The sequence below is a fragment of the Prosopis cineraria genome, unplaced genomic scaffold (assembly GCF_029017545.1).
Source record: "Prosopis cineraria cultivar Desert tree isolate PC_DT_omini unplaced genomic scaffold, ASM2901754v1 PC10, whole genome shotgun sequence".
NCBI classification, from domain to species: Eukaryota; Viridiplantae; Streptophyta; class Magnoliopsida; order Fabales; family Fabaceae; genus Prosopis; species Prosopis cineraria.
Genome location: NW_026555341.1, coordinates 6,653,074 through 6,678,775, shown reverse-complemented (window position 1 = coordinate 6,678,775; position 25,702 = coordinate 6,653,074). Strand labels below are relative to the sequence as shown.

General features: G+C 31.1%; 2 protein-coding genes across 2 annotated transcripts; one reads left to right on the top strand and one right to left on the bottom strand.

The window, feature by feature from the left end:
• Positions 1-340: 340 nt before the first annotated feature.
• LOC129322327 (BAG family molecular chaperone regulator 1-like) lies at positions 341-2,898 on the top strand. Its single transcript, XM_054968606.1, has 4 exons — positions 341-1,662; positions 1,746-2,002; positions 2,083-2,229; positions 2,307-2,898. The coding sequence occupies exons 1-4, from the start codon at positions 1,425-1,427 to the stop codon at positions 2,433-2,435; spliced, it is 771 nt and encodes a 256-aa protein (XP_054824581.1). The 5' UTR covers positions 341-1,424; the 3' UTR covers positions 2,436-2,898.
• Positions 2,899-17,611: 14,713 nt separating this feature from the next.
• LOC129321711 (protein DETOXIFICATION 49-like) lies at positions 17,612-20,046 on the bottom strand. Its single transcript, XM_054967597.1, has one exon. It carries the CDS (start codon positions 20,008-20,010, stop codon positions 18,421-18,423), a length of 1,590 nt encoding a protein of 529 aa, XP_054823572.1. The 5' UTR covers positions 20,011-20,046; the 3' UTR covers positions 17,612-18,420.
• Between the last annotated feature and the right edge of the window lie 5,656 nt (positions 20,047-25,702).

Sequence of the window (25,702 nt, the reverse complement as noted above, 5' to 3'; positions counted from 1 at the left end):
AACAGGATAGAAGAACACTGAAAAAACATTTATCAAAATTATTAATTGATATCTTTTAGTTAACAATATTTTTAAAAATTGAATAAATAATAAAGCATGATAATGTAGTATAATTCATGCAACTAATCCTGGCCAGTGGATATGACTTGTTGATAATACTGTTTATCAATTAATCTTTGGAACCTCCTCCCATGTGACGAGGAATGACACGCATCACGTCCATGTGGGTAAGATTCGAACAGAGGAACCGTGGAGACAACCTCTTTCTCATATAATCTTGTACAATTTGTAAGTTTTCTATGATAATATTTTTCAAGTTGCTAAAAAAACATAAAATTATTCATTGTATACCTATAATTTCATAGTTTCCCAGAAAGATCACGAAACAGAATATGTACTTGACAGAAGTGGTGGAAGTATTTATAGGCGTGTGGAACAAAAAGCCCAGAAATTGTATTACTAAAACATGACAAACAGATAAAACGTCCATGTTACGAAATGAATTAACGGCCAGTACCCATGAGTCGACGGAAATAAGGGTTTTAATTGGCTAATTAACAGTAATTAACTCCCCAAAACAAAAACAAAAAAAAAGAAGAAAATTTGGCGTAAGGAAAGCGACATAGCAAGCATCAAAATCAAAGATTCCAGTTCCCTTGAGCAGACCCCCGGGTTATAGGAGACAGCTGGTTTCACGATGATGGTCAAAACCCTGCAATTTCATTCCAAATTTCTTCACCTTTCTCTATTAAAATAAGTAAATCCTTTGAAAAAAAATGCACTTCCAGTATGAGAAAGAATGTGGTCTGTTGAACTGAGAGACGAACTAGTTATAAAAATTTAAATTAAGTATTCCTAAAATTTCGAGTTTGAGTTTATATGCATGCAGTTATTTATGGCCATTTCTGCCCCAAAAAACAAAAACTGCCACATTTTTATTACCCGTTATTCACTTATTTATTATTTACTGTGCACTAAACGGTTCAGAAATTTACTTCATTACTTTTACCCCTGCACGTTCCCAATTCTCATTTTACCTTTTCCCTCTCTATGACTATGCCAACAGCAAAGATGATTCTTCTCAGTTACTTTCTTTCCTGTCCACTCGTTTTCTGTCTTTTTCCTTTTCCTTGTCTCCTCCATTTCTCTCTTCTTTACCGACTGCTATTCCGATTAATTAAACCACCAAGCGGCTCTCTCTAATGAGTCTTACTCTGATTTTCATCACGTTCTTCTTTCGACCCCGCTTTTCACAATTACTGTATTATTATTCCATCCTGTAGAAACTTTTGAGCACGTCACGGTTCTTTCTTCTCCCTCAGGTTTCCTCCAATCCAAGGGAAGCACCTCTTCAGGCTCCGATTCTGTTCTGAGATTACTTAGCCAAATCATCGTCTCATTGTCCGGTTTTTAGAATAATCCAGATGATGAAATCCGCGATTAACGGAATGTTTTCGAGGTCCAAAACGAGCAACGTCGGCGATCAGATAAGCGGCCTGAGGGAGGCGGAATGGGAATTAAGGCCAGGAGGAATGCTGGTCCAGAAGCGTGATTCAGATGAGAACCAGAATTTCGTTTCTGTTTCCACTCCCCCCATTAAAATCAAAGTCAAGTATGCTTCAACCTATCATGAAATTCGTATAAGTTCTCATGCAAGTTTTGGTAAATGCAGCAACTCTGGACACTCTGAATTCTCCCCCTGTTTTCTTTCTGAGATTAATGCAATTGTAAGTTGATGAGTGCAGGGGAATTGAAGAAACTGTTGGCAGAGGCGACGGGATTGCATCCCCAGGATCAAAAGATCATCTTCAAGAGCAAGGAGAGAGACTCTAAATCATACCTGGACGAAGTGAAAGTGAGAAAAGGATCAAAAATGGAGGTTGTGGAGGACATTGAGGGCAGAGAACGGAGGGCACTGGAGATATCGAAACTCTCCAAGAAGAACAAGAGTTCAAAATCCTTGAGCGAAATCAAACTAGAGATTGACAAATACGCCGAGGAGGTAATTCATCTTCACTTGTTATTTCCAAACATATTTCTCTGATGATGGCTCTTAATCTTACGCATAGAAAGTCTGAGCAGGTTTCAGCTTTGGAAGCATCAGCTTGTAAAGGCGAGATTATAGCAGAGATGGATGTGGACAATTTGACTGACAATTTGATGAGAATATTGTTAAAACTGGATGAAGTTGCAGCTGAGGGAGATCTAAAATTGCGGAGAAAAGAGCAGGTAAGTGTAACAGTGTCAATTAGTTGATGGTGTTTATTGAAATGAATACAATTGGGAATGGTTCATGCTTGAATTAGGTTAGGAGAGTTCAGAAGCAGATTGAAGCTCTTGATAAGTTGAAGGGAGCATCAGACTCGAGGAAGCAGCAGCCATTGGAACATTCGGAGTCATTTGTAGTGACAACAAAATGGGAAACATTTGACTAAGCAGCCAACATTGGAGATGAAACACGAAATGAATTAGCGAGTTTCCGGCTTGTTTTTGTTGTTCCATTAGTCATATAAAATTCTTCATTCTTGGGAACAAGATTTTTTTTTTTTTAAATCAGCTTGAGAATAAGATTTAATCTCTATTGTGCTGAAACTGTTATAGTTGCTAGTTGAGTTTTAGGGTTGTAAAAGGAAATCGTCGAGTTGTGAATATGGAAACCGCGGAATTTGCAGTGACAAAATCAGTGTGCCAACGTGTGTGTCGGTGTGTTGGTGCTTAGCTGTGACCTGTGAACCTTTTTTCCCCGTGTTTTCTTTTTCTCTTTTATTTATTAATTTTGAAAACTTGAGGTTTGTTTTCTTTTTGATACTTTGGGGAGCGACATTACTGTAACGATTCGTCGCATTAGAACAACGTTTTCCTCCTTCAGCTTGGGACCATTACTCTTTTAGGGCAATTCGATGAATAAATTTATTATCTTTTTTTTTTCCTGTAAAAAATGTAAAACACTCTCTTCAAGTTCAACGCACATATTTAAAACTTTTAAAATCAGAAAAGAAATCTATTATCTTCCGAATTCCTTCAGATGCATTATTTACATCCTTTTTATCCATTTTAAATTTAAGAGTGTTACCTGATATGTTATTCATGTGCTTCATAATGTTCTCAACTGAATATATGAAACTAAACCACTTAATATGGCCTACAGGTATCAATGATTCGCCAAGAACTAAAGAGATATTTTGTTCATTGGAATCTGGAAAATCAAAAGACCGCGAATTCCCTACACCGTCTCATAACAAAGGTACTTGTCCAGTTGTCCTTTTTATCCCCCCCCCCCCCAAAAAAAAAAAAACCTTGTCTTTTCTTTTTTTGTGTCTTTCTGTTTTTTTTTCCCTCTCCCTCTTTAATGTGTTCGTTTGTCTTTTTTTTTTTTTAAATTTCTATTATCATATTAATTATTCTCTCCTTAAAAAATATAAGATATTTTTAAAAACATTCTTAATAAATAAATTATTTTTAAGTGAAATATCATATTAAATAAGAGTAAATATAAAGAAATAGTTTTAATTTAGATACAGTTAAATAATTTATTAAACAAAATTTAATTAAAAATATTGTACATTTTTTAATAAAAGGAATTCATATATACCCCTAGAAATACAAATTACAAACATACGTCTCTATGACGACATACAACAGCTGCGTCTACATGTGTCAACAGCATTGTCGCACATTTATTATGGGCATATTTGACCGTCTCTTTTGTTACTTCTTTGATGAAAATAATACGTTCCTCACTCAGGAAAACAATACTATATGACTTTTGAATTTGTTACTTAAAAGTCTATTGGTCTGAATATTATCCACACATAAGCCGACATACAGGAGATAAGTATAATTTAGCATAATTTCGTTGGCACGTAGCAGTTTTATTTCTGTAAAAAGAAATAAAATATTTCATTTTAAAATTCCGCATCAAATCATAATTTTATTAAGATTTTTTTGGTAAAAAATTTTATTAACAATTCCCCCATCAGATTCATAAAAAGCTGCACGTTACATAGTTTTCCTTATCTATACTCCGTCCCCAGGCCCAACCTAAATTCGGTGTGGCTTTTTAGGCTTATCAGGCTCCCCAAAGTCCAATATAGTACGACAATCCAAAAATGGGCCTTCAGGATAGCGATCGCAATTGATTGAACAATGCTTGAATCTAATAACGGGGGAGTTACCAACGAGAGTTGGTTTGAATCAGTCTAAGTGATAAGTGATTCAGTTTTGTTCAAGTAAAATCCCAAGTTTAAACTTTGTGTGTGCAGAAAATTTTTGCTAAGAGACTCACCCACCAAATTCAAATGTGCGATGTAGGCCGAATTCAAATGTAGTCAAGACAAAACTCCAGTGAATTGGGTGGACAACCAAAAAAATAAAATAAAATAACGAGGGAGTTAGGTTAAGTTTAAATCTTTATTAAAAAAATACTTATATTTAATATCCAACCATAACTCAAATTGAAGAATATCTATAAGTAATTAAAAAAACAATACGTGCATCTAATTCAGTCAGAAAATCATATAAAAATGAGATTATGTTAGCCCTTTGAATGGGAGTCTACTTCTCTCTTCTCTTGAGAGTCCCTCTCTATTAAATTCATTCATATTCTTATTTTTTTAATTATATTTTATGCTTTATGTGAATGGGTTGTCCAATTTACATTGCGAGATGTATTACTTCGATCAAAGAAAGTAAGAAGCCTCTTTATACTTCGTTACTAGAGGAAACAATATCCCGTTCTGGATATCCTTGTTACAAGAGTCTTACATAGATCAAGGCCATTGAATTTAAAATTATTAAATGTTTTTCAATTCAAGCAATTATTTTAAATAAAATTCATTAAAAAAATTAAAATAGAGGATAGCATGAATTAGTTGCAGGAGGTTATTTAGTTGATCGTCATTAAAGAATATCAAACCGATGTGCACTTAGATTTAAAAAAACTGGACAACTTACAGATGTTCTCATGATAAGGATCATGGGTAAGAATCTTATAATAACGAGGGGAGAAAATAGTAAATTACTATGGCCGCTAGCACCATCCCCTGTGGCATCTTTCCTTTCATTTTCTTCAGGTTAGTGTTTGGAAAAAAAAAAAAAAATCATATAGCGTTTGATGTTTTGCCACGTAACTAGGTATGGATTGTTACAGTATTCAATAAAGTACATTTCACCTTTGAGCAAGAAAAACATTGATAAAAGAGGCGAAATAAAATATAGAAATCAACCCTAGTCTTTTACGAAACTACTAATACAAATTAATATAGCTTGATTTGAACACGCACACATTTCAACAGTGCGTAATTTGTATGAAGTTAATATAAACTTCGCTCGTTGCAATAAACAAATATAGATTATTTAATAAATATTCTGATTATTAGTCGAGATCAATTTTCACAAGGGTTAATCTAGTGTTCAAGTTTTTGATGCAGTCAATTCAAAAAATGTTGCTTCCAAGTTGTAACTCACATGTCTATGATTCAAGGGATCAGTCCCCTTTTACATCGCATCAAATTCGGCGGTGATGGAATTATTTAATTAACACAATTAATCAAACTCCAGAGATTCAAATTCAAAACACAATAATTCGATAACCTGGGCCATCAACTCGTGCAATTGAAATAACATTACTTATCCGAGCTGAGAGTTGAAATTTATAATAAAGACATAATATAATATGATATAATAGTATTATTGTCATCGTCATCAAGCTAAACCAACCGTCCAATGTGACTTTTAAATGGAGTAACAAAATATTAGACAGGGATTACTGTACGCGTCCAATTTGCCGGCACCGAAAAAACAAATTAAACATGCAATTTGAATTCGTTGATGTTATAATAAGACGGTGATGTTGGCCCTGAGCTGTCACCAATTGATCAATCTAACACCGTCAATCTTACGTGGTACATATAAAATATATTAAGCTCGCTTGTGTGTCATCTCAATCAGAGGTTTAGATAGAATTTGTCTACTCTTGTTTTTTTCCCGACCCCCTTTACGTAGAGTGTGTGTAGGGTCAATTGATTGATTAGTCGGTCCCAAGCATAGATTGACCTACCACGTGTCAAAATGAATCTTGCATATTTAGACTTTGCTGGCACGTGACATGTAAGTATTTTAAGAAGCATTCTTTACATTCAGAAGCATGTTCTGGCTTTAGTGAGGTCTCAAGTCCAACTTATTTAATTTTTTGATACATAAAAAGAAGAATCTCTCATGTTTTATGACTATCTTTTTATTAAAATGATAATAAATCAAGAAATATAAACTCATTGGATGTTATAGCAAAACTAGAGTCAATTTTATCATTTCCATAACAGGCAAAGGAATTTGAAGTGCGCATGTGAACACTTATTAGTGGGTTAAATTAAGGAATTTTTGCAAATATAATCCATTTTATATGACCAAATTAAATAAATAGCTTAATATTTATTATATATTATGGTTGATTTATTATATTTGTTAATGACATACTATTGTATATCAATGACAAAAAGATTCTTGTAAATTTTTAAATTTTTAATGATAAAATTCTTGTATATCAATAATAAATTTCTTATATATTAAAGTGAATTAAGTATAATTCCAAATTTTTAAAAAATTGGTATACATTTTCTAGACACAAAACTTTTTTTGGCCGGTGGACAATTTTATCCTTAGATTAATTACAATGAAAGAAATTTGCTTATGACATTAGTAAGTGAAGGTTATGGAGATTTTATTTCCATGACTATTTAGTGAGGGTTGACTTTAAAAGAAGATTAAAGTGCCTTCTAATTACCTGGACAGAATCGTTTTTAGCCACATGTTTGGGAGGTTAGGAACCTAATCTGTTGCCCCATTATTAATTAATTACATATAGGCTCTGTTTGGTACACAAGCCTTAATTTAGAGGGATTGTGATTAATAGTGAAAGTAAGAATAAAACTTTAAAATTATATTTGGTATAGACTAATATTTGCAAGGAATATTTATTTTTATTTTATTTTACTATTAAACATAAATTATAAAAATACTATAATACTGTTTAAAATAATAAAAGTAAAAAAACTGTAACCCTACCCTCATCTAACACAGCGATCACTGTCCTCCTACCAAAGAGCGACCACAACAATGCAAAAAGACCATTGCCTCCTCCAACCACTCTCTTTCACCGTTCCTCGCCTTCATCTTCTTCCTTTTCAGCTTGTTAAATCAAATGCCCTTACTCTCTCTTCTGCCTCCTCCTCCCTCTTTTTTTCGTCTAGCTACTCTTCTAGTTTTTAATCACGCTTCTATTATTGTTATCACTATGTTGTAGAAATTAATCAACCTTCGATGTTGTCAGCTTTTTTGGTAGAAAATGATAATGACCCCCTAGCTTGAATCGATGATAAAACCTGTTTGGTTTTGCTAGGAAATCACAAAAAGCGCATGAAAAATTATAAGTCAAGGAGTGACGGATCTCTTGGACGAAGAAGGAATAATGGAGATCAAAAAAGATCGACAAACTCTGGGCTTTGTCAATGATGTAGAATGATGGACTGATGGAGATCGACGAAGTGAAGGCATTGCTAGTGATGGAGATTTATTTTTGTGCAAGGAACAGCAATGGAGATCAAAATTTAGAGGGGCACCTTTATTTGAAATTCTTACGAACAATGATAGTTTTGTGTAATAATTTTTAATTTTGGGACTAGTTTTTCAATATTAAGGAAAGATAGGTTTGAGTAATCTCACCTAAGTGAGTTTAAGCAAACCCAAGTAAGACTCAATATCTTATATTACATACACTAAATTGGACATTTCCTAATACTAGTTTCAAGCCTAAACCCTCAGCGTTATATACCAAACATGACCATGTTTCCTTTTGTCTTTTTCATAAGTCATGTTTTAAAAAATATTCTTGCTTATTTATATTAGTCACTTTCTCTCAGTTTTTTTTTTATGTGTAGCTCCAAAAATACTCTTCTAACAAATTATAAAAAGAAGTGAAATATTTTAATTTTTAAGAAAACTCTTTTCACATATCAAATTACTCTTTTTTTAAAATGTGAGGATGAAATTGGTAAGTGATTTATTTTTAAAAAACTTTTATTGTTTTAACCAACTCACCTTGATTTAGTGAGTTAATTAAAAAGTAAATTAGTTAGAAGTGACTTAAAAAAAAGATCGAAGGGAATATTACCTTGTTACAGAAGCCCAAATTTGCTAGATGTATTGAATTCATCTCATAATTCATATACAAATGGAGAAATACTTAAGTAAACTGGATGCACCACATTATTTATAGTCTGTTAATTTAAAATGTTTTAAATTATCTAAATAGAATCATGTGTGATATTTTTTATAACACAATGCACACTTGATTTCTTATTTTTTTCTCTCTCTCCTATCTTTAATATCAAAATTAATTTATATTTAACACCATCTAAATGTCATGGTTTTATTGGACAGACCATAAATGATATAATACATCCAATCTACCTAAGTATTTCTCATATAAATGATACAAAAAATCATTGTGGTTAGTATTTTAATTAAAATTTAGATTTAGATTAGCCATCCATAAAGGAACAAATACTAGATATTATGGTAAAATACAATGACCTCCTCCCAAGTTTGTCAAAATTACACATTCATCCTTTCTAGTTTTAAAACCCATACATTAATCTAATTTTTAATACTATTAGAAATATTTCATTGGACATTTTATAATAATTTAATTTTATCGATTAAAATTATGTTAAGATATTTAATTAAATTGATAATTTATTCTCATAATCTAAGTGTACACTCTATCTTCAATCTAAAGAATTTCAATTAATTGTGCTAATATTTAGATACATGATTTTAAAATTATCATATTAATTAAAAAAATTCAAGTAAAACAACATGAATCATATCAATTAATTTTGTAACATCAAGGGTATTTTGGTTCAAGAAATGTTATTAAACCAGTGTTTAATAATTGAGTGGATAGAAATAGAACCACAAGTTTTATAAAAAAAAATATATAAGAAAGAAATAGAATCACAAAGTGATGGAAAGAAAATAAAAAAAAATGAGTAAAGATATTCTAAGGATATTGCAAATTTAAAGATTGAAAATATTTTTCTTTTATATTATTTTTACACATTTTATTTTAATTTAAATTATTAATATCATTCAGCATTTATTATTATCTTTTCATTTATTGTAATATTTTTATTTAATTTTAAAATTTTTATGATTTTTTATGCATTTATTTCTATAATTGAGTTGAGGCCTATAAATAATATCTTAACTCACTTAATTTATATGTACATTTGACTGAATAAAAAAATATTGTTATATTATTTATCCTCTAAGTTATTTCTTCTCTTTATTCTCTCTACTTGTCCCTTTCTCTCTTTTTTATATTCTCTTTGCCCTTCTCCTTTCTTGTTTTGCAAACAAAGATAGAGGGAATGCATGTTTTATATAACTTTTCATTTTTTAAATTTGAAATGATTTATGTAAGTTTTTAAAATAAAAGAAAAGTTCATGTAGTTAAGTTAGAATATAAGGGGTGGTGGTAAGCTCCCTCCAGACCATAATATAAATCAATTTCTATAAGTACCTCTTGAATATGGGACATTAGGTAATTTTTATATTTTGTTGGTTAAATTATGCACTATTTCTTTGAACTTTAAATCACATACACATAACTTTCTTAATCTTTAAAATTTTAGAATGAACCCCCCTCAACTCTTATATTTATGTAGATAATTTCATGTAATTAATTTTATACATTAATTATTTATATATAATTTAAAGTTTAACAGAGTTATCCTTACATCAGTCAAAGTTTGGAGCCTAAATGTATAAAAAAAAATAAAGTTTAAGAGCTATATAATCAATGAGTAGGGGTTATTTGCATAAACCTAAAAGCTCAAGAAGGTTTGTTATTAAGCTTTCAAGGTTAGGGAGTCATTTGTACATGGTTTAAAATTTAGAGGAATTGCATGTAATTTAATCTTTTTTAACTACTTCTATCCTTACTTTTTTAATATTCCTTGTCAATTTTTTTTTTTTGGATTAGAGGAAGTTCAATCAGAACAACCTATTTAGATTAACATTATAATCAATTTTGGGGCTCAAATAATCAATTTTTTAGAAAAATTATCCAAACAATAAAAAATTGATAATTCATTATTGAGCCAAGCTCTGAGAGTTTGCTTACAAATTTAATTTTACTGTTAAATAATATATTTTACTTTTTAAATAAAGTTTAATAAATTTAATAATATTAAATACAACTTTATCAATAATTTAATTTTAAAAAGGTAATATCATTTATGATAATTTATACAGCTAAAATTAATTTTAATATTCAAATAGATTGTGTTATAACATAATCAATTATAATTAAAATTAATTATATTATTTAATTATTTTTATAATTAATTATACCCAACAAAAATTTAAACAAGCCTTAGTTAGATATTCTAGCTAGGAAACTATCTTAATTAGTGAAATAACTTGGCCAAATGGGCGCACTATTAAATCCTTCTTGTTTTTAAACATTTTATATTTAAAAATTATGCATGTATTACTATGAAACTCAAAAGTATAGTGTAAATATATAAACATTTTAAAAAAATAAAGTTTCAATCATCATTTTTTGTGAGATGTGAATTTAATTAGAAATGACATACTCTTACAATCCTATTTATAAATTATTTTTATCAATTTTATTACTATTAATGTAAAAAAAGTATAAAAAATAAATGTGTGTAGAACTCTAAATATGCTCCTATATAATAAATGAAAACAGTAATATTATGTTATTTTTTCTCTCTCATAAAAAATAATTTTAAAAATATATTTTAAATATTACTTAAAAAATTATACTGTAACTTATAAATAAAATTAAACAAACTTTTTAAAATATAATTTATAAACAAGATCAGAGTATATTATACTCCTTTCATTTCAAATCATAGGGTAGATTTAAAAAATTTTTGTATCATAAAATATAAAATATTTTGAGCAGATTAATATTTCATTAAATGTAACAATTTTAATATTACCTTCTCTCTCTCTACAATTAATTTTTATTATTTTTTTAATTTATTAAATGATAGGTATTTTTAAAAGCTTATATTTTTATTTTTAAAAAATAAAATTATTAAATATATTTAATAAGATTTATTAATATATAAAATTTTATTTAAAAATATTTTATAATTTAAAATGGAATGAATAATTAAGAGGACGTTTATATTTTACTATAGATATTATTATCATAGTACGGCGTGCGTCCACAATATGTCAGTAAATCGTCCTTTGGATCCTATTCTAGTTGTCGGTTGACTGGTTTCTATAAGTAGTAGGCTAATAGCTACCCTAAACGCCGCGAGGCCAACTGCCGTGTATAATGGGTGCTGCATTCAACGTTCATTGTATGTCACGATCCAATTATTGTGTTCGTCTCACTTACTCCCCAGGCAACGACAAACAAGGGGGTCGCTGGATTTAGACGCGAATCTCTTTGGGTAATAGAAAGACGTTGATTAATACTACTCCATAATAAAAATAGATACTCCTTGATCACGGTATAAATTATTGTTAATTAATTCTTATTTCTAAAAAATGCTAGTTAAATTTGTAACTTTTAAAAATTTTCACATTTTTTCAACCATATTCTTAAATAAAATAAATATAATACTCTTTCTATTAAAAAATATAAAATATTTTTAACTGAATCTCACCTCTCAATAAAATAGTTATCTATTTTTAAATTAACTCTATCTTTTTATATCAACCTCTATTAAATAATCTATAATAAATATAAAATCATTCATCAATAAGAATTTTTTAAAGAAAAAAGTCAATGATTACACAGCGTAAAACTAAAAATACATGTCTCATATTTTTTAATATTTAATTTCTTAAAAAAATACTTTATATTTTTTAAGGGAGAAAGTATATGATTTTTTTCAAAACGACCTCATTAATTATTTCAGTGAAACATATGAGTATAATTAAAAAAATTATATTTATATATATATATATAACCTACCCAGTATTATATAGTAATTTCCGGAAGATTATAAAAGATGCAAGAAATATTAGCAGGGGGGGCAAGGTCGTCCTCTCATTCACAAACTTCGGCACATTTGTAAGGCCGGAATTTAATGGGATCGCTCAATCCCAACTTCTGCCCCACGCGCAATTCACATTCTAACGACTTTTGTCCCACTTTTCGATCTTCTGAGTTCTGGTCACCACTTTTCCACCACTTTTCTTACAATCCTTTTTTTTTAAATTTCCGCGACCCATAAATAAAAAGTGTTTTTAATTAAATTTTACATATTAATAAAAATTTATTATCTTGTTGAAATTTCATAAAACTACAATGATTTTACAGTCTTATTCTTAATGATATCGTAATTAATATCATGTCAGAGTAAATCACATTAATTAATATTTTTTTAAGATAAAAATAAAATTGTTTAATTATTTAAAAATATTATGACACATCTTATATTTAAAGATAAGATAAGTTTTTTAAAAAACACTTTATATATAGGGGTGGTGAGAATAAGTTATTTCTTCTGTCTTAAATTATAAGACAAAATAATATTATACATATCAATAAAACTCAACAATGATAGTTTACAAGTTTACTTTCTCAATACAAAATATAAATTTTAAAAAATAACTTTTATTTAATACTCACTTTGGTCTAAAATATACTCCCTCCATTCAAAAATGTAAGGCATTTTTGGAGAAGTTGAATGTTAAAAAATATAAGGCATTTTTAATCTTTCGAGATTCAATTATTGTCTTTTTTTTAAGTACCCTTATTGATAGTTATTTTATATTTATTATAGATTGTTTAATAAGGATAAATATAAAAAGATATGATTAGTTTAAAAATAGGTAATTACTTTATTAGGAGGTAAAATTTAATTAAAAATATTTTATATTTTTAAATGAAGAGAGTAAATAGTTTTTAGGAAAAATTTGCAAATCAATAAAGTCTTCATTTCCGTACAAATATTGTTTTTCAATTTTAACCTTAGTCTCAATTATCAATGCCCTTTGTGATAAGTGAGAGATAAATTTACATAAGAATCTATATTAATAAATACAAGTGATGAAATGAAAAATTATATATATATATATATATATATTGGGTTGCTTATGTTTTAAACTAAGATTAATTAGGAAAAATGATTGTATTTTAGACTAGAGGGGGTATAAATTTAAATATACACCTTAATCATCATTACTCCCTCAAGTCTCCATTTGAAGATACCTCTGATTACCTCGTTGAATCAATGAGTGGTGGTTAAAATGATTTAACTTTATTTTATAATAGAATAAAATTTTAATTTTACATTTATTTAAATGATTTTTTAAAAAAATTTTCATTATATTCTCCCTTATATAGTCATTGACTTTATCTTTAAATAAAATAAAATTCTAATTTTACATCTATTTAAATTAATTTTTAAAATTTTTTTATATTCTCTCTCATAATTAATGAGTTTAAATAGAGATAACAGTAAAAAGTGTAATTAATACTTCATTAAATTCCTTATATTGGAAACGTAACCCCTAAGAGAGTACACTACAATTGTTTCAATTTTTTTCACTTAAAAGGTAACATTTAAACAATGTTATTAATGAAACCTTATATTTTTATCAAATTATCTTTCAATCATTGCAATTCTTTTTCTACTTAAATTATAACATTAAAGAAATATTATTAGTGAAATATTATTTTTTGATAAATTATTTTATATTTTGTGACAATCAAATACATCCAAAATTGCCTTACAATTTGGGGCGGGAAGTGTTATTCTATGATGATACAGTTGTGTGATAAATAATAACTATAATATGATATTCTCATGACATTGAAGGCCAAGCTCAAACAATTTGATTAGATCAGTGAACCAGTCTCCTAGCCGCTAGCTAGTAGTCAAGAATTTTAAACAAGTGGATCATATTAGTTTTTATATTTTGTCTCCCTTTATCATTGAGCATGAAGTGAGATCGTTTTAAGTTGAAAAAATAGCAATTTGTCGGATTAGTGGTTTAGTAACACTGTTATTTTATTAAATTATGCGGGGTTTATATTTGGACGTTACATTCACTGGTTGATTATTTAAATAATATTATTTACAGGTTTAGAAATGAATGTTTTTATATATCTTAATTGGAGTATAATATACTGGATATTTCACATGCCTTTTTTAAGGAACCTAACCTGATTAAGAAATGCGGATTTATTGAGGAAGAAATTTAAGCCGGCGAAGACCGCTGTCTTGTAGACGGTAGACCAAACCCAGCCGACTAGCTTACACGGATGAAGGGGCGCCGAACGAATTACTTTGTTTGCGCCTAAATATAAATATATATATTATTTGATGATGACAAAGTCAAAGGAGTTTCCGCACAAGTAACTGCCCTGAATGCGTCACGTGTGAGTCACAAGAACGAGAACGGGCAAGGGATATACACAGGCATACGCAAGAGTCATGGGAGGCTAAGCTCATTAATTAATTATTATTGCCACTTAGAGTGACCAAATTAACAGACACAGGTTAGCTTGGCCACCAACGTTCACATGTCCCCCATACTTTGGTCACTCGTTATTCAAATGTGTAGCGTATAGTATGTGAGTATAGCACACACAAATCTTGAATCACCACTCTCTCTATTCAAAGTCCTATTTGGCTGCTCCACCCCCTTCCTATATGTTCCTGCTTCCACACTTTTTTTTTTTTTTTAACAAACAGAAAAATCATTTTTGGCTTCCATTCACATGCCTCAACCTCAGCACTCGGCTCCGAAATTGGTTTCTTCTGTTTGACTTTTGGACCTGTTGTGTCCTATATGTGCCAACATGACTGCCTATAGGTGCGCGTGGGTACACGATCGATGTGACAATATTCATAACTTCATAAGAGCAACTTGCTAACTTGTGAAACCAGCGAGTGATCTGTTTCCCAAAAAGGTGTGATTTCTTAAAATTCAAGACTTAAAAGTTTCCTTTTTTTTCGGCCCAAAAAATAATTAATTAAGATAAGCCCCTGCTTCATTAGATATAATTACTTATTCATTTCCAGTTTTCCACCCTCTTACAAAGCAGTTGGGAAGTTTTCTCCTTCAATAAAACAACTACAAAGCTTATTTTTTTAAACAATGTGCATCCACATCTGGTTCACTGTTATTTTTAGTAAAAAAAAAAAAAGAAATAGTTAGGTCGAAACACTAATTTAATGGTAATTTAAATCTCTAAATAATTATATCCAACTAATATTCCTTCATTTTTTAATTTTCATAATGGAATTATTCCTTCAGGACTTGTATTTGACAATCGTTTTAACAAAGACATGATTATTAATAAATCAATATATAAGTTGGTACACATAAATGCCATTTTCTATATTTAAAATTTCCATTTTGAAGTATGAGCATTGTAGGAGGCAGCATCACGTCACATTCATAAATTAGTCCAATATATAATTAGTCCAATATATATCCTATCAACTCGGCATGCCATAAACGAATTTCATTTTTTATATTAAAATGAAATTATGGAAAAAATTAATTTATAGAAAACCGCACTATAACTATAATATACACTATTAAAAAAATATAAATTAACAAGAAAATTTAGTGAAAGATCATCTATTCCTTTCTAAAATATTAAATTAGCAAGAAAATTAATGACGGATGTTGGATTTAAAATTAGTGAGAAAAATAACGAGTGATTGTTAATTTCTCTCTAAAATAAGAGAATTAACAAGCAAGATAGTGTTAAACTGTCAATCCCTCTCTAAAATAAGATAATTAATGAGAAAAATAGCAAGGGACTACTAATCCCTTTCTAAAATAAGAAGATTGGTGAGAAACTGTCAATCCCTTTCTAAAATAGGACAATTAGTTAGAAAAATAGTGAGAGACTGCTAATCTCTCTTTAAAATAAGGTAATTAGCTAGGGATTCTATCTTTGACTAATTACTACAAAAAAAATTAACTTTTGATGATTAATTTTAATTATATATTTAATTATTTTTATTTAAAAATTAATTAAAATATTCATAATAAATTTATTTAATATTTTCTTTATTTTAAGTTTATTTTCACTAATAAAATAATATTTTATTAAAAATATAATATAAAGAATAATTTAAATAAAATATAAATATTTTTAACATATTAATAATTGAAAATAAAATTTAATATGTATACATGTGTGTATTTTTATATTATATTTTTTGATGTATTTATGTAATTAAATAATATATATTTAATTTTTTAAATAATAATTGCAGGTACCTTTCAGTTCAACTGACAAAGAAGAAGAGTATAAAACTTAAAAGATATGAGGTTAAAGGTTCAAGTCTTGACTTTGACATAAACATAATAAATATATGACATGGTAAGGAGTAAATGACATAGCGTAAGGTGGATAATGACATGTCATGAATCATCGCACATGTGGCTGGTGATGAGGCATGAGATGGTAGGTGACATGGCGATTGATGAGACACAAGATTGTTGATGATATGTTACAAGTTGATGCACACATGGTGGATGATGTGGCATCACTATTTTTAAATATAAGCATATTTAGCGAAGGACAAATCCTTCACTAAATTATCAAATTTTGAATAGAATTTGTGAGGGATATAGTGAGAGATTTAGTCCCTCGTTAATTCTATTCAAAAATTGATAATTTAGTGAGGGACTGAATCTCTCACTAAATCTCTTGTTAATTAGCGAGAAAAATACAAGGTACGAGATGGTAGGTGATATGGTGGTTGATGAGGCACGAGGTTGTTGATAATATGTTACAAGTTGACTCACACATGGTGGGTGATATTGCATCACTATTTTTAAAAAAGGCATATTTAGCGTTATTAATTCTATTCAAAATTTGATAATTTAACGAGAGATTAAATTTCTCGCTAAATCCCTCATTAACTAGCGAGAAAAATATGAGATGTTAGATGATGGGTGACATGATGGTTAGTGAGGCACGACGTTATTGGTGACATGTTACAAGTTGATGCATACATGACAGGTGATGTGGCATTATTATTTTTAAATATAAACTTATTTAGCAAGGGACTAATTCCTCACTAAATTATCAAATTTTGAATAGAATTAGTGAGAGATATAGTGAGAGATTAGCGAGGGACTGAATCTCTCACTATATTCCTCGCTAATTAGTAAAGAAAATACAATCCCTCACTAAATTTAATAAACCTTTTTTAATTATGATTTTAGCGAGGAATTTTATTCTTCGCTAAAACACAATTTAACTAAAAAAATGACATGTCTCCCGTTAAATTTTATTTTTTTAGTAGTGATAAAACAGTGTAACTCGCCTAATGCTTTATAAAAAGTCTGACCTCACAATCCAATTGGGTTTGATATATGTACACACACATAGATCACAATTCACACGAAACGTTAACCCATGAATCCAGAATTCCATAAAATTTATGCACGCATGTATTATTACCTAAAGTGGCATTTATTAAAATAAAATAATCCCGTTTCTTGTTGGATTAATCAACACATATCACGGTTTAATTATCAAACCGAATTAGGAAGGGGGGAAAAAGGCAAGGTGGAGAGATGATCATGAAGAATAGTAAAAACAGAGCACGTGCATGTCGTGCCAGAAATTGAACTCAAGCGGTCATCATCAGCCGCGCAATACAACGCTACGTGCAATGTAAATGTAATTGAGGCATTCCTCATATGTGCAAAGCGGCGTGCATAGCGCGTAATCCCCTGGATGGCGCATGTATCACTGTTGACGGGGCGGCTATCTGGAAGACATGAACGCTCTGGGAAGGAAGGAACATTCTAATTTCTCTTTCAACGCTACAGTTTGGTTCGTGGAATATCCTCCTCATAAAGCCTATCTCGAAATGACCTGAACCTGAAGGAGCCAGCAGATTCATCGTCCCCAAACAACTGCGACAAGTCAGTTTTCGTTGCCAACTAACCGACACAAACTGCCATCTCTTTGCTTTTCTCTCTCTTTCTTCCCTAGCTTTTCTAAAACACTGTGGCATGAGACTTTCCCTAGATATATACCACCAATTACTTGTTATTTTCAGCTTTTAGCTTGCCTTATGCTCGCAATAAAAGAGAAAAAAGTTAAGAGTCCTAGTCCACGAGATAAATTGAATGCCGCTTTCTTATGCAAAGTAGTGCTGGATATTAGCTCGTTAACCAATAAACGAATGCGCCCTTGCTATTCCTAGGTATAGCATTGAATTTACAATTAGCTTACATGATAGAAAGAATTAATTTATCTTATAGCATTTAATTTAATTTAATTTGGTTAATTAAATAAAAGAATCCTTCCTATGTATGATGATCGATCAAAACCGGTCCAGGGCGGCAAATGAACTTAGACTAGCAGAGCATAAGCCTTCAGACTATTAGCTCTGCTGCTTCCTCCTTTTCTTCTTCTTCTCCTTCTCCTTCGTTGTCTTCCTCTTCGCTGGAATCAGACGATGTGAGCTCCTGAGCTCTCTGGGCCTGACCTTCCCAATTGGTCCGAGCCAGCACGAACAGCATGGTTACCATACACGAAGCTTGAGCGGCCATGAGACCGAGCCACAACCCTTTAAAGTCAAAGCCTGCGAAGAAACTGAGCCACAAAGCCACGGGCATTCCGACGAGATAAAAGCAGCCCAAGTTGATATTTGCTCCTAGTTTTGGTCTCGCCGTTCCTCGCAAGACGCCGCATACTGTTGTCTGGGGACAATTTCCGAGCTCGCAGAGTCCGATGATGGGCAATACCGCTGACGTCAAAGCAATGATCTGTGCGTCCTGTGTGAACATGGAAGCCCATACTTTCCTCACCGAAATGGCAAAGAACAATGCTGCGAATCCCAGAATGAAACTGAAACAGAGTCCAACTATTGCTGCAATTCTGGCTCTTTTCGGATTGTTAGCTCCCAGCTCATTACCGACCCTGGTGGATACTCCGAAGCTTAAGGAAGACGGAAACACGTATATCAATGCCGTCGTTTGAATCAGAACTCCCATGGAAGCAACGGTCACCTGAGGGTTTATCAATAAGCCGCAAAGTAAAATCATGATCTCGTACCACCACCACTCGAGGCATACCGAAATGCAACTTGGAATCGCCAGATTCAAGAGCGATTTCCAGCCTTTGAAGCATGCCGAGGAAATTCCAGGCCAGGTTTTGCGATATATACCGGAAACCAAGATGTAGGTGATCAAAGAACCCACGAGATTGAAATTTGTCCAGACAGAGGCTAAAGCGATGCCTCTGGTTCCGAGTTGAAGAACAGAGACGAGGAGGTAATTGATGGGAATGTGGAGAACAATAGAGAGAGCGGCGCAGAACGTGAGAGGTATTGTCACGGATTGACTTCGCAAATAGATTCGTAGTGGGTGAAGCAGCGACTGTGCGACGAGATCGGGAAGAGAATAAAGTATGTAGGATTGAGCTTCGGTGGCGATATCATCCTCTTGACTGCAGAGCAGCAATATTTTCTTCATGTTGAACCACAGAAATGCTATGACAATAGAAGTAGAAAGAAGGAGAATCACGGTCCTCTGCATGGCGAGGCCGAGAAGTTTGAATCTCTTAGCTCCAAAAGCCTGACCACAAATGGGTTCCATGCCCATAGCGAGGCCAGAAAGAACAGAGTAACCGGTGATGTTAGCGAATCCAATGGCGAGAGAACCGCCTGCCAGAGCAAGGTCGCCGAGGCGACCGAGGAAGAGCATGGAGATCAGAGGGCGTGAATAAAGCAGAAGACCAGTGAAGACCATGGGCAAGGAGATATTAGCTATACAGCGGGCTTCTTTGAGGCTCAGAGACAAAAAGGAATCATGGTGCTTCAAATTCTGGTGTTCAAATGTTGGGGATTTGGGGATCATTAACGCCAACATATCAGGGTCTTGCAATTTAGAGGTGGGCACATGTGGCTGGTCCTTCTGGGCTTTGCTGAAAGCAGAGGGGAGCGATGATGATGAGCGGCACATGGTTTGGAGCAGAGAGAGAGACGAGAGAGGGAGGGAGGGTGGGATTGGGAGTTCAGGTGGGTGGGAGGACGAAGTGGGGATTTAAAGGGGGAGGGAATTTTTTGGGGGGGGGGGGGGGGGGGGATGTGGAATTTCGAGGGAAAGGAGAGGCCATTTATGGAAGTTGGAATATGGGGTTTCCGAGTTCCATGCAATAGCCAGCATGGTTGGTTGCTTTCCAATTTCAAAGCGTCTTTTTATGACCGACCCATCATTTTACTGCTGGGGCCTGCAATTTCATTACATATCCTTCACACTTGTTCTATGTTATTTATATTCTTCTTCTTCTTCTTTTTATTCAAGTGTTTCAATCATATATGTATATATATTTGCACTAGAAAAATGAAGTTAATAACTTATGTAATTTTAGCTACGTTTTATTGACCGATGATGATCGCGTGTCATAGATTATGAAATTATTTTTCCCACGGAAGGGGGCATTTCCAGAAGCTAGAGGGCACATGCAAATAACTATGATTTTGCTTCCTACTTGCACGCAATGATCAACCAAACACACTGTTTCTATTTAGTGCCGTTCAAATCAAATCCAAACTGGAGTCAAATTTAAATAGGATTGGCAAAGCCGTAAGTTTTGAAATATCTAAACAGTGAGACTCACTCAATTTTCAATGAAAAATTCTTGCATAGGTTCGATATGCCATCTCATTAATTTATAGATTATTTAATAAAAACATGTAATCCATGTGATTGTGAATATAAATTGATTTTACATTATTGGGGTGATAGAGAGAAAAAAATACAGGAAATTAAGAAAACTATTTTAAAAATAAAATTATTAAAAAAAATCTCTCTATTAAAAATATAAGACATTTTTAAATGAATTTTACTTCCAATAAAGTAGTTAATTATCTTCAAATTAATATCATTTTTCATATTTATTTGTATTTAATAAAATATTTTACTCTAAAATAAATATAAAATAATTTATTCATTAAAGATATCTTTGAAAAAAAATATAATGATTACATTTTGAAATGTTAAAAATGTCTTACATTTTTTAATAAAAATAGTAACACATAAATGATGTGGTGCATAGGTAAAGAATTTCCCATTTTCAAACTATGGTAATTGAAATTTTTGTATGGATCTAATACACTATATTATTTATGGTTTGTCGAATAAAAAACATGCCATTTAATATGGTTGTAAATATATGGTTATTTTGACATTGATGATAATGGAGAGAAAAGAGGGTTAAAGCATACTTTATATTTCTCTAATTTTACATAAAATTTTATTTTGATTATTTAATTTTATAAAATATATTTTTAATCCTTTAATTCCAACACTGTTAGTGTTAAATAATTATTTTTTGTGTTAATTATTATTATTTTAAAAAAATTAAACTTGATAAGTTAATATTTGAGAACATTTTGTCAACATTTAAAAGTTTATCTTAATTTTTTTGGGTGAAGAAATTGACAATACTAGGATTAAAAGATTAAAAAATACACTTTTTAAAACTAAGAAAATAAAATGAAATCTTGTTTAAAGTTAAACGATTAAAAGTATACTTTAATTGAGAAAAAATAATAAAATAAATTTAAAGACAAAGTTAATAAAAAAAACACAAAAAATTTTATTTGATTGATTTGATGCTAATATGGCATATTTGTATTAAACAAATCATAAATGGTGTAATGTATTATGTACATACAAGAATTTCTCTTTACCTAAGTTGAGCTTATTTTCAAATAATATATTTTTTAAAAACAATTGTTTCCCATATATATACATAAATATAAATTTATTAATAACTAATACATTTTTAAAATTTCAATGTAACTGTTAATTAACAATTTCATGTGAAAATAAATATAAAATTATTTAATTAATTCACAATAATTAAATAATTATCATATCATATATTTTTCTTTATAGTTTTACATGATTTTCAATTTCTCACTACATTGTTGATTAATTAATTTATATTAAATTTCATTCTTGTTAGTATAGTTTCTTTTGAGTCAAATTTTATAAATATAAATAAAATCAAAGTGACTAAATTGAGCATGACATGCAAATAAAAACTTTTTTTTTGGTGGGGTAGGAGTATGTGAACACTCCAAGTCAAATTGAAGATCAGAGAGGTAACTAACAAAGCAGTGAGAACACTCATATTTAAATTGTGGTTTCTTTTTTGCTAAAAAAAAAAGATTCATGATTTCTTTCATGTTATATAATTTCTCTATTTAAAAATATAAAATATTTTTTAAAAAATTAAATATTAAAAAATATAAAATATTTTTAATTTTTCGAGGTGTAATCATTATTTTTTTTAAAAAATAGTTCTATTGATGAGAACTTTATATTTATTATAAAATATTTAATAAAAATAAATATAGAAAGATAAAATTAATTTAAAAATAAATAATTATTTTATTAAAAGATAAAATTTAATTAAAAATATTTTATATTTTTTAAAAGGGAGAGTACGTTATAATGTGAACTAACGTGATTGGATTTGGTGCTTGGCGGGAAGAGACAGATCGAAGGTAGGGAGGCTTTTCGGGGTGGACCCACCCAGAAAAACGGTGGATGATGACTCAGCCTCTTAAACTCTCTACATTTTTCGTTAATCAAACAAAAATTAATGTGAAACCAAAGGGCATGTCGGCATCCCCTAAATCCCACTCCTCCGCCACTTCAAATTCTGGCAAATTTTTCCTCACCACAATTTGCCTTCTTAATTAATCAAACACATAACAAGTGAGTGACACAATCAACTTACTCAATTAGTATTTCACGTGTTATTATAATAACCATTCAATTTAATCATATAATTGTCAGAAATTTTGTTATATGATAATAAAAAATGCTAAATTTTAATTTCTTTTTAGAGGATTAAGACAGTTATTTAGTTAGTGGATTTACGCCATTTATCATATCCAAATCCAAAGAACAATGCACGCAAGTTTTGAAATATTTATAAACCATAGAATCAGAAACTTGGCTCTATTCAGTTTATAGGAAATTGCGAAACCGGGAATCTGCGACCTAACTTCTTTTGTGTTGTCGTAGTGTCATTTGTTTCAATTTGAGCAAGCTACTACATGCTCGACATTTACCAAAAACTCCGAAGGGAACCTGGCAAATTTCTTATTTTGTCGCATTGTTAAGTTTTTAGTACACTTCCTTCCAAATTAGTAATCGGTGATTTTAAACCATAGTTACCTCAATCGGGGCCATTGGAGTACAATTTAAGCCACGCCTTCATCGTCAAATGCCCGTAAAAGTTATGATTTTTATAATCTATTTGCACACTTACATATCTCACATCCTAATCACACTGATTTCTCAAATACGATGCCAATCACGTGAATGGTCAAGCAGTAAATCTAAGGCCAGGCGAATAATAATAATGAATATTTTAACAAGAGTTTAGCCTACAGTACATGATTAATGCGTGTGGGCAATCATTAACAAGTAGAGTTTGAGCCGTTCACTGTTTAGTGTCGTGCACAGTTGGATTATACTGGAAACCCTAAAATGATTTTGGTCAAGGGACTCTTGTGAGCAATGACTAGTCGGCTTAATTAAGGTTCGTGGGTTTAAAAAGCCAGGAAAAAAAAAAACGAGAGAGAGAGTGTGTGGTCAAAGTAGTGTGCCAAGGGCGGTGGGAAGAATGACATGTATGGCTGTAAAGCAACCTTCGAATTCGTATACGGCTCTTCTTTGTCTCAAACACTGTCTTCCCCTTCAACACTATCCTAATTCAATTCCTGGGCGTGTCTTTTTACTCGGACACTGCAAAATATTCGAAAGTAAAATCCTGTGTTTTGTTATGCAACACCGAATCAAGTTAAGGCAAGCAGCCTTGCCTTAATTTACCAACTTCGTCTATTCATTCATGTCTCGTTCGCATCCGGAAAACACCACGAACAGCTTATACCCAACCTGGACACGTGTCCAGCCGTCTTCATCCGTTCAATCACTTTTATTTTGTGGCCCTTCCTCTGTTTTGTTCCTAGTCCCATGTGGTGGAAGCAGTATCACCAATTCAAGATGCCACCTAATCTCTGCTCTTTCCTTACTTTGGTTCCGTGTATTTGTCTCAATGACTCTGTTCAACGAAATATCCAGAGCAAAGATGCTGTAGTTTTGGTATATTGCATTAGGCTTTTTTTTTTTTTTTTGGATACTAACTTGAACAGCTGCCCTTTAATTTATAAATATGATATAAAATATATTCATTTCGTTAAAAAATGTAAAACATTTTTAATAAACTCTCATCACTAATAAAATAGTTACTTACTTTTAAATTAACTATATATTTTTACATTTATCTCTATTAAATATTATATAATAAATATAAAGTCATTTATTAATAGGAGCACTTTTGAAAAAAAATAATAATTACATCTCAAAAGATTTAAAATGTTTTATATTTTTAAATATTTAAATTTTTAAAAAATGACTTATATTTTTTATATGGAGGGAGTATAATATGTACACTTGTGAAAGAAAAAGTGAAATGCAACACATTCGTCTTAGACATAGTGTGTACGTTAAAGAGAGCGTCAAAAGTTGACGCACACGCACGTTGAGAATTATTCAAAGCTTAAAATTCCAAGAATGAATTATGAATAAGACGTCTGATTGGCCACTATATATAAGTTGGCAGCGAGTAACGATAGTCATGGCTTGAAATGAGCCCAAGCCTTAAAAAGTTCCATGATTAGTGCTCCGTTCCTTCACTCGGGAAGATTCGCCCTGTTGACTTGTTTTTCATGTAATTAAGCATTATATTTAGTTAATAATTAGGGGAAAATAAGGAAAAGCAAACCAACGTGGTGTGAAAGCAAAGGGATTGCTTTCCACTCTGACTTTGAAGAAAGAGGCCTCTGGTTTTTGAAAGTGGAAAAACATTGAAGCTTTAACGAGTCAAAGTATATCCTCAATCCCATGAACCGATCAATAGGAACCCACCAAGTTAGACACGTTGCTTTTAGTAATATACTATGCAGGAAGTGGATAAATGACAACAAGTATTGTTGTTTCTTCTGGAAGCCTTCCAGAACACTCATATCATTTATTCTTGCTCGGCCAATCACAATTAAGGACCGGGTCCTCTCGCTGGAGTTTGTGAACCTACGTGTTACTTAAAAACTTATTAAAATCAATCTGGTTGTTGTCTTGTTGATATCCATATATATCCCAACGTGCGATGACAGTTGCCATTATTAGTCGCTTCAGTGCTACAGTGACTTCGGAAAGTTTTGGTAAAAGGGAACATTGTGATCCTTGTCAATACTGGGAGGAAAATAGGAAAGCTTCAAATTTCTTAATTTCCCTTTTCTTTTCTTGTCTTAGTGGTCGATTTATTTTAGGTATGAGAACATTTTCGGGTTCATGGTTTGTTAGATTGATAGGAGCCACGTCATCATATAGAGAGATATTTGGCGATTCGGTCCAATCATGTGAGACTTTTGGAACACAATCAGCTTAACAAGGACAGGCTGAATTCCATTAAGACCACCATGGAAGTACGACCGAGTCGTTCGGTTGACCATGCTGCTGCTGCTCTAACGTCTGGAATTTCGATGTACTCAGTTCAGTGATTCCTCTCATTCTCTGTCATAGTTCCATATATACTGTATCTCATTTTTCTATATAGAATCATCAATATATT

What these genes read in the sequence shown, in the direction of transcription:
- LOC129322327 (XM_054968606.1), top strand. Translation starts at nt 1,425, where the DNA reads ATGATGAAATCCGCGATTAACGGAATGTTTTCGAGGTCCAAAACGAGC. An exon ending in AAGTTCTCATGCAAGTTTTG is followed by an intron (nt 1,663 to 1,745) that starts GTAAATGCAGCA and finishes TGATGAGTGCAG; the next exon opens with GGGAATTGAAGAAACTGTTG. An exon ending in AATTGCGGAGAAAAGAGCAG is followed by an intron (nt 2,230 to 2,306) that starts GTAAGTGTAACA and finishes TGCTTGAATTAG; the next exon opens with GTTAGGAGAGTTCAGAAGCA.
- LOC129321711 (XM_054967597.1), bottom strand. Translation starts at nt 20,010, where the DNA reads ATGTGCCGCTCATCATCATCGCTCCCCTCTGCTTTCAGCAAAGCCCAG.